The sequence below is a fragment of the Lagopus muta genome, chromosome 19 (genome assembly GCF_023343835.1).
Source record: "Lagopus muta isolate bLagMut1 chromosome 19, bLagMut1 primary, whole genome shotgun sequence".
In the NCBI taxonomy this organism is placed as follows: domain Eukaryota; kingdom Metazoa; phylum Chordata; class Aves; order Galliformes; family Phasianidae; genus Lagopus; species Lagopus muta.
Window position 1 is genome coordinate 1,311,239 of NC_064451.1, and position 9,497 is coordinate 1,320,735.

At 50.3% G+C, this 9,497-nt stretch overlaps 1 protein-coding gene across 2 annotated transcripts; it reads right to left on the reverse strand.

The window, feature by feature from the left end:
* Nucleotides 1-2,988: 2,988 nt before the first annotated feature.
* Nucleotides 2,989-9,062, reverse strand: LOC125702412 (ficolin-2-like). 2 transcript variants are annotated; one of them, XM_048965607.1, is made up of 4 exons: nt 7,224-9,062; nt 6,315-6,428; nt 5,740-5,793; nt 2,989-4,865 (listed from the first exon to the last, which is right to left on the reverse strand). In XM_048965607.1, the coding sequence occupies exons 1-4, from the start codon at nt 7,429-7,431 to the stop codon at nt 4,717-4,719; spliced, it is 525 nt and encodes a 174-aa protein (XP_048821564.1). In that variant the 5' UTR covers nt 7,432-9,062; the 3' UTR covers nt 2,989-4,716. The 2 variants fall into 2 exon arrangements, with proteins under 2 accessions (XP_048821564.1, XP_048821565.1); XM_048965608.1 differs by having other exon boundaries at nt 4,753-5,536.
* Nucleotides 9,063-9,497: the final 435 nt, after the last annotated feature.

Genomic DNA, 9,497 nt, shown 5'->3' on the forward strand with positions numbered 1-9,497 from the left:
GAGCCTCATGGGCCAGGGGGTCTGCATGCTCTCCTGGAGGCAGAGGGCAGCGGTTGGACACAGCTGGGCTGGGTTATGCAGCTCAGAGCAGGGAATGACACTTTCTGTCTGCTGGCATCTGTATGGCTGTGAGACTGCATCTGCTTGGCATCCCGAGGGCAGCCATGGGTGGGTACAGAGCTGTGCTTCTGCTGGGCTTTCTGTCTGCCCCATCCGCTCCCATAGAAGAGACATCTAGCCCCATGCTGAGTCTCAGGTGACAAAGGAGATCTTTGCTAGAAGGACTTGTGGTTCTGCTGCTGCCTGGCTCCATGGCCATTTCATCCTGTGCAGAGTGCTGCTGCTGAGGCACAGTACCAAACACAGTGAACATCTTCATGCTCTGTCAGCACAGCTGGCAGGATAAAACCTTGGTGAAGACAGAGCACTGTTAGCTGTGAGAAGGGGGTGCTTTGCCTGTGGTGCCACTTGGTGCCCGTGGCGTGGGGCTCCTTACAGCATCTGTTGCTTCAACTAGGGGCACAGCAGCAGCACAAGCACCGTGCAAAGGGCAGTGGGTTCATCTTTTCCATCCTAGCAGCCCATGATGAGCTGAAGGGATCAAAGCACAGTGAAATAACTTCTCTTCCCCTGATGCAGCTTGTTTTGTGCTGACTCATAAATGGCACTGGTTGTTTTTCAGTGCAGCTGCCTTACAAGGACAGCTTAAAAAGTCAGAGGGAGATGTTTTCTTTTAGACCACCACATCCAGTGCATCCAAATGCAAATTGTATGGAGGTGCTGAAGCTGTTTTATTACATTCCCATGTGAGCAGTTGTTGGTGTTAGGTAGGAAGGAGATCTCTCCTTCCAAAGCTCCATCCCTTAAAGTCTGTCATCTTTCAGTTCTGGCTGTGAAATCTTGGGCGTGTGGAAGAACTGCCGTGTTCCTCCCTGCGAAGAACTGCTGCAGAGCCCCTGGGTGCTGGCAGCAATTCCATGGGTGTTGGGCTGTCCCAGACTGCACAGGAATATCTCTGAAAGTGGCTCTCACTGGCTACAGGGCTGCTTCCCCTTTTTGGCACCAGCCAGCCATCAGAGCTGCTTCCAGCTGCTCACCTCCTTGCTCCCTGCCCTGGAGTGAAGCAGAAAGCAGGTTCTCACCTCATCCCCTTTCCTTGTCCATCATGATTTACACCAGAGGGAACAACAGGAGGAACCCAGGGATGCTGTTATTCCTGGTCTTCAGGGCCACTCCTTTCCAGAGCTGCTGAAGAGCAAAAACAAAATGCAAACCAAATTCTTGAGCTTTCTGGGACACAGAAAAGCTGAGGTGAGCAGTGACCACCGGGATCAGTCAGAGACTGACTGGAGCTATTCTGCTTTTCTTCTGGAGAGACTCATGGGAAGGACAGCTAGCAAGAGGCACTAGATGGCATGCTGACAGTTTGGGGGTATGTTCCTTTAGGGCATGTCCTTCACAACATCTCAGGACTCCTCTCTGCACCTTCCACACTGTCAGGTGTAGGAGCTGATGGAGGTGCAAGAACCACTCTTGGAGAAGTGGGATCTCTGGGTTGGTGACAGTGACATCTCTGGTGACAGTCACCAGACCTTGGAGGCTGCATGGAGGAAGGTGCTCTTCCTGTCTGCAGTTACAGCAGTGCCCTGTGTGCTCAGGGTCTGCTTCCTTCTCCTCACCATGTTTCCCTGCAACTCCAAGCAGCAGGACCTTTGCTGTGTGGCTTCTTTAGGATCACTGTACCCTACACTGCATCAACTCCACTAAGTTCTGAATAACTACAGAGGAAATCCACGTGGACTAGTGCATATTGGATATGATGTATGTCTCCCCAGGGGGATGGATCCTGACCTAGTGCTTCAGTTCTTCCTGGCTGGAGTCTGTGCAAGCCCTCTCCATGGCCGCTGTAGCTATGGGACTTGGGGAGGGCCGTGAAGCCCTGAGGACCCTCTCCTTCACACAGCTGTATCACTGCAGGGAGCGCTTTGCTGCCTTGCAGAAGGGGCTGCAGTGCCAACTCACTGTGCTGGCTGAGGGATGCAGGAGAGCATCATTCTCCTCTCCAGCCAGGCGCCACCCACCTCCCCCAGCGCTGCTGGTGTGGGCATGAGGTGCTGGGAAGGGACAGCCCCAGCTCAGTTGACCTTGGGGGTCAGCTTGCTGCACACTTGTGTGCCAAGTGTGATAAATGCGGGATCCTGCAGAACCCACACAAATAAATACACTATTTCCACTGATTGATGTGTCACTGTAATGCAGTTAACACTTGGTTTCCATGGTGTCTCCTTCTACGAGGCTTGACTTGGAACTGCTGTACTGTCCTAGTGCCACTCACTGCTGGACAGACTGTTTTTTCCAGCTCTTGGTCCACAGTGGCGAAAGAGAGATCCTGAAAACACGGGAATGGCTGGAGCTGGCTCCAGTTTGTTGTGAGATTTGTTGGGCAATGGGGAAGAGAATTCAGTGCCTTTCCAACAGCTCTTGGATCCAACAGGAAAAAAGGCTGTAAAAACACTGAAGGTTTCGTGTACGTAGATTAGAGACAAAAATAGCAGGATGTGCCACGTAGGGTCAGACCATCTGAGAGTTTTACTGAAAAACAGTAGCCTTACCACCAAGGTAGTCAAACATCAAATCTTTACATTCAGAAAAGCTTACTCAGCATCAGCAGGGCTGCTGGAGATAGAGCAGGATTAAAGTCAGGGCTTACAAAAGCTCAAAGCAGTACTGTTCCTTTCTGATCTCTAAAGGCTACAGCTGCTCTGGGCCAAAGGCACAACTTACAGTGTCCTTCTTGGTCTGATCTCGCCCTCAAACAATGTGATGTTTTCTGTCTTCTGTTGGGTGGCATCTGCCAGTGCCAGTCAGACAATCCTCCTGCACTACTGGCCTGAATTTCACTTCTGTTCATTTATGGGAGTCATGGCATTCTTTGCCCATCTTCCAGTTGATGCTGTCAGCACAGCTCCCACGTGCACCCAGCCGGTACGTGCTGCTGAGGTTAGAGGCATGTGTGGCAGTCGTTGCACCCCCACCCTCCTTGGAGACTGTGGCACAGTTGAAGGATCTCATGTCATTGCCCTGATCTGCTGTTGAAAATGACATGGCCTCATGCTATATAAGGAGTCTCCTGCAGGGAGAACACACTCAGTTACTGCAGTAGTGCAGAAGGGAACCTCGTGTTCCTGAGCACCAACTGCAGGGCAGCAGGGGCCTGGTTGGATGTAAGGCAGTTTGTTTGAATCCCATTCTCTTGGTTGCCTGCACAGTCTCCTTGGTCACCCAGAAAAGGAGCGGTATCCTGAGTTCTGCTAGGACTGCTAACACAGAGAGAACCCACCTATGGCTGTGCAGCACATGGGCCAGATTCTGCCTGCAGTCACACAGGTGTCCACTTTCTTGCACCGCTTGCATTCTCTGCACTTTCTGAGGTCAGGACCAGCAGCAGACAAAGCTCATAAACCCAGAGCACAGGGCAGTGTGAGTCAGTAAACGTGAACGGAAACATTCTGTGTATGTCCTGCTCAGCTGTTGGTGCTTCCTGTGCTGATCTGAGTGCTCAGTGTCTGTGAAGATGGACATGTATGGATGTGTATTTGTGTCTGTTTGTATATGCATGCACTACATCTGTGTAAGTTCCTCCAAAAGTAATGCCTCCTATTTATTTCCCTGGAATCTACAACAGATACAGTGAGCATAGTAACACTGTTTGATAGAACAAATTATCAGCTACAAAAGACAGATTTTCAGCATAGTCACCATTAGCTCTGCTTTTTCACCAGTGATGAACAAGAACCTGCATGCTGTGTTTGTATAAACTTGCACTGGCAGAGGTGACCCACTGTAGCCACTGCCACTGCTGAAACACAGCACCCACCCCTCCCTGTGCTCACATCCCCTCTTTGGTCTCCATCAGTGTTCACCAGCATCAACGAATGGCACCCACTGATACTTCTTCTGCATAGAAGAATTTAATGACACCCCTCTGCTCCATACACACTCCCATGTCATGCACCATTCTGTCACACAGCAACAACACAACGGGATGTTGATGGGAAGGTTTGGCCTCTGCTGCCATCCCACCAATGTCTGTTTCTGGTGTTGTGGGCCAGCATCATAAAACAGGAGGCAGTACTTTCAGAGCAGCCCTTGCAAATTATCTATATTTATTTTAAGTATATGTATGCCTACTGGGAGTGAACCCTCAGCCTCACTACCAGTTGGACCTGGGACATGGAGCCTGGGGCTGTTGGACCCCTAATGAGATTTTTTCCTCCACCAGCTGGTAAGGGGTCAGGATGTCCATAAGGCAAGGCTGACATAACACGTCTCTATTGGACCTGTATGCTCTGCCTGCCCACTGAGCGGGGTGCAACACTTTGTGCCACACACTCCCACTGTGATGGGACACATGGAACAGGAATAGGTGGGAGTGGGAAGGAGTTGGAAACACCTAGAGAGGGAAGCAGGATCAAAAGCTCCAAGAGGGGAACAGCTACTGCTGGGAAGGGCTTTAAGAGGTGTTCTGGGAGCAGCTGTGACATGGAGCAAACTAGTGACCATGCTCCCATGCTGTGGGAAGCTCTTGTTGGTGACAGGTTTGGAGAAGGGCTGCTCACAATGCCTGGGGCAGCAGCAAGACCCTGCAGTGAGCCCCTGCAGCCCAGGCCCTGCAGTGCGGGGTGGCTGTTGTCAGACGGCCCTACCCACTGCCCTTCAGGGTGCCTTTATTTTTCTATAGCTGCTCCCACCTGGTGTGTTTTTCCAGAGTGACTCAGAGTGGAAGCTGAACTGAACACACATCATAAATTCAGCTCTGCATTGTTTACCTTTTGGTCCAGGCAATACAGGGTCTCCAGCTGCTCCTGCAAGAGACAAGAGGAAAATTCATCACAGGTGGCTCAAAGGGAGTGAATTCAGCTCCCCAGGCAGCTGCCCCTGTTCCTCCAGGTACATCCCAAAATGTACAGGAGAATGCTGGAAATGGCGCAAAGCCACGGTGCTCTCTGCTAACTGCCTTGGCTGAAGGCAGGGCCAGCAGTGCTCCCCATATCTGCAGCAGGTTGCAGGCAAGAGATAAGTGCCCATCCTTCTTGTGTAGGCTTTCTGTTTCCAGTCTGGGATCTGTAAGATCCCAGATGCTGATTCAATACATTCACCCACCTCCTGCTGGGGGTTTCTGCTGAAGTCTTTGATTCTTTTGACTAGGAAATATGCACATATTCAACATGCAAAGGGGCTGCTTTCCCAGCTGTTCAGTGTGTCACACTCAGTTCCTAGGTGGCACCTTGTGCTGGGAGCTGGAAGTAGCAGTTTGTTTCCAGAGACTGGGCCATGGCTTTGAATCCTTCAGTCCAACATGCTTTCATGAAGTTGTGCCCCCAGCTTGTGCAGAGCCAGAGGTGAAATAAGTCAGCTCCTGATTTTGGAGGTGGTCAGCCCATTCCTTCCTTGCTTCACCCCGTACCAGCTGTCTCCACTCCAGCAATAGGAGAATGAGGAGAGGTCTGATTTTATGGAACTGACAAGAGAAACTCTGTAAAGAAGAGCAATATCTTACTCTGAGATCCCACCCAAGGACGCAGTTCCCAGTACCCATCCCATGCGAGATCCACATCTCAAATCTGCCCAACCTATAGGACTTCAGAGCTGTTTCTTAAGAGTTTCATTTCTGTAGATCCAGTTATCCTATGTACACCCTGGATTTTCTGGATTAAAGCTAAATATATTACGGGTTACCTTTTGCACCGGGCGGTCCTGCTTTCCCAGGGGATCCCTTGATTCCCATTTCTCCTACAAGAAAAAACACTGTTCATATGTGTGCAATGCAGTGTGACCACAGGAAAGATAATACAGAAGTTGGGACAGCTGGGCCTCAACTTCTGCAAAAGCAAGAAAGTTTTTTTTCATCAGATCATACTTGACAACATATCTCACTCCATTTCTTCTGCTGAAGCTATATTATATTGGTACTGGGCAGCCTGATCTGGTGGTTGGCAAGCCTGCCCACAGCAAGGGGTTGGAATGTGATGATCTTTATGTTACCTTCCAACTCAAGCCATTCTGTGACTCTGATTCTATGATATTGCCAGTCCAAGTCCTGATTTACAGCTCACATGTGAATTCCTATGAACTTTGCATACTCTGGAGCCAGTCTGTGGCTTCTGCTGCAGTGGAGCTGCTCCCTTACTGAGGTGATTCGCTTTCCCTATGAGTTGGCTGTGAAAAACTCCAGGGACTCCCATGGGTAGGGGTGTCCCCTTCACACATCTTTCTACAAAGGAAAAAGCAGTCTGATATCTTTGGAATCTTACCTTTTGTACCTGAAAGGCCTGGTTCTCCCTTTCGGCCAGCTGCACCTGAGATCCCTGGGCACCCTTGAAGAACAGCAAGTCGGTCTGCCTCTCCAAGTCCCACTATTTTCAGCTCTGTGTAAATGAAGACAATCATCCTGGAGATTATTACGATTCTGAAATGTTTGGGATAAGAAGTTGAGCCCTTTGGGCTTCAGAAACAGTGCGAAAGGCAAAGACAGGCAGAAGTCATGTCCTACCTGAGGATGGGAGCTCAGCATGATTGTATGAGTTAACATTAGAAGAGAGAGGCATGGAACCTCTCTAACTTCAGAGGAGTTTACTGGGAAGAAGGCTGTTATATGGGATATTACACGCATGACAAAGGTACTATAGCTTGATAAAACAAAAGATGTGAGGCATCCTGTGGTGTATTGATGGCAAAGAGTAAATGGCAATGGCGGGTCTGGACTGTAAATGTTCTGTCCCATTTTATGACACTAGATCAGTTTCAAATCACACCTTTTGCCTTCCCGGGGAACACAGACAGAAGACTGCATGGTGTGGTGTCCCTGGGCTGCCAGGTGCCAGGCACACAGCATGCACTGGATTGTCCCTTCATACAGCTCTGCATCTGGCAGAGCCTGGGGCAGATCCACAGATGGACATCTTGCACTGGGAATTGAAAGAATCGGGAAACCTGTTCCTGGAGACCCCACTGCTGAGGGGACCTCTGACCAGAGCCAGCAGCTTTGTAAGGACGCAGCTGAGGCTTCGTCACCCACCCACAGCCTTCCATCTGCAGCTGAATTAAAAAGGTGCATAGAAGGAAAAATCCCCCGCTCTCCCCCAGGGCCTTGTAATGGCCCTTGTGCCAGGAGGGCGGACTGAACAGCCTGCCCCAGGCAGCAGGACTGGTGTGGCACTCACCTGGACAGGAATCCTGGGTGCTACAGGTGGTGGCTGATGCACTGAGCAGGGCGAGGAGGACGGCGGCTGCCCTCCCCACCACCAGCACTGCGCTCTGCTCTCTGCTCCCTTTCTCTGTGCCCCAGGAGCTCTGGTTGGTACTGAGCTGTCTCAGGCTTTTACACTGACCAAAAAATCCCGTGTAAGCTCCACTTCTGCGCTTGCCCATTGCCTGTGTTCCCAGTCTGTGTCTGCAGAGCTTCTTCCTTGACCAGCAGCTTCCCACAGACCCACAGAAAGCTCTGAGGCAGATGTTTCAGTTCACACAGGATTCAAGACTAATTTGGTGTTTAAACTCTGCAGATCTGGGACAGTGAGGTGGGAAGAGGATGGCTGATGTCTTTTTCCCAGCTTTTATTCTCCCCAGTTCCCAATCAGAGTTAAACGTGAGGTGTTCTGTTTTGCTTCGCTGTTTCTACATTATGCACATTTGTGGGAGCACTACACGAGGCTCAGACTGCCAAAGCAAATCAGATTCTTACTAGCTTTGGATACAAAGCCCTTAAAGTTTATGAGTATTAGCAGAGCGTTTAATTTAAGCTTTTTCTCCTTATTCTTCCATCCGATCAGCGGAGACAGTGACTTCTTGGAGCTTTTCACAGCTATCAGGATATCAGAGGAAAAACCTCAAGCTCTCCTCAAGCATTCCCTTTTGCAATGAAGCCACTTCAACACTCCAAACTCAAAATGTAGATGAAAGCCTACTTTAATACTAAGCAAATGGGAGAAAGCAGGGGAGAGACAAGAGAAGTATGTGGTTCTCTCTTCAATTCGGTATCCCCAAATGGCTCACATGCTGCAGGACACACAGACACTTTTGGAAGCAATGCATCACTGGCCAATGTAGGTTCAAAGTAGGTCAGGTCCCTGGAGGTAGTCTCTGAAATTGGCCTAGTGATCAATATGTCCTAAATTGCTTTTCCTCACCCTGTGGCCCAGTGAAGATCACACAGTGCTGCTGTTTACACCATCAGAAGTCTTTTTTTTCTGTGTTCTCCTTTGAGCCCTGGGAAATGTCCTGTCAACCTCAAAAGCCCCATATCTCCTTGGAGATGCAGAAAGGAATTTAAAGCACATTGCATGAAATAGGGACTGCCTCTGAACACTGCCAGTCATCTCTTCGACTCCAGAGATGTGAACATCCAGAGCGAGGTCTCCAGAACTGAACTGATTTGCAAAACCTCAAGCAAGCTTAGCAAAGCTTAGCAAATCAGAAGGCACAGATTGACAACAGATCTTCAAAAAGTGTGTGTGGGAACATGAAAACTACGCAGCAGAGGATTTAGCACTGGTCAGTGTGAAGTCATAGGTGAAATCCTGGCTCCTGCTTGGGTCCTGCTCTGTCCCATAGCTAAGGACATTGCTATGCGACTCCTACAGCTGCCAGAAGGGCTGACAGCTGGGACTGGGGAGCTGAAAGAGCAACTCTGTCATCAGTAACTCCAGGCAGTGTGAGATAGCAACTCGCCTGAGAGAGTAAGAGATGATTCTTTTACATCATGGTCTCAAAGCTTGCTGGGGACACAGATGAATGAGTCCAGGCAAGTCCTGAGCAAAGGTTGTGGAATCCTTTCTCTGGAGAACTTTGATGGACGAGTCCTGGGCAAGGGTTGTGAAATCCTTTGTCTGGGGGACAAGATGGACAAGGCCGGGGGCAAGGAGGAGAGATGAGCTGCAGCTGAACGGCTGTGAAGTGCTCTTTTGTGTGGACTTACCTCAGGATGATGGCCACCATCACTGGCTCCGCGGCCGCCTCCTGCTGCCTGCTTGCTGCCCCAGGCCGCCATGCTGCTGCTCCCCCCCCCCTCCCCCCCCCCCCCCCCGCTGCTTCTGCCTCGGACCTTCACACGCCGTGCTGCGGGACACTGCTGGATCCTGGCGCTGACCATCCCCGCTTTACGCAATTCTTGCTCCTTTCCTATCTTTTCTATCGCCCTTCTTCCCTTCCCCCTCCCCCGATTAGGATTTGTAATAAACTGGTTGGACCAACACATGAACGGTTGTTTCTTAATCTCACGCCGGGTATACAGATATTAAAAGAACCTCACCTCCCTCCTATAAATTGGAGCGAGACAGAGTCAGCCCCATGGGAGGTGCCTTTGGGGAGACTTGCACTGCTAGGATGGAGTGCTCTAACCTTCTAGGGTAGTGTATCATCCAAAGCAAAAACGGGAGATCCGGGTTCCCCTTGCCTGTTCTATGCTATTTACACCTCTTCACTATGTGCCAGTAACA

Excerpts from the sequence above, each read along its gene's own strand:
- LOC125702412 (XM_048965607.1), bottom strand. The coding sequence starts at position 7,431 with ATGGGCAAGCGCAGAAGTGGAGCTTACACGGGATTTTTTGGTCAGTGT. Across the intron at positions 6,429-7,223 it reads CACCCAGGATTCCTGTCCAG|AGCTGAAAATAGTGGGACTT; the intron begins GTGAGTGCCACA and ends TCATTTACACAG. Across the intron at positions 5,794-6,314 it reads AGGCCTTTCAGGTACAAAAG|GAGAAATGGGAATCAAGGGA; the intron begins GTAAGATTCCAA and ends TTTTTCTTGTAG.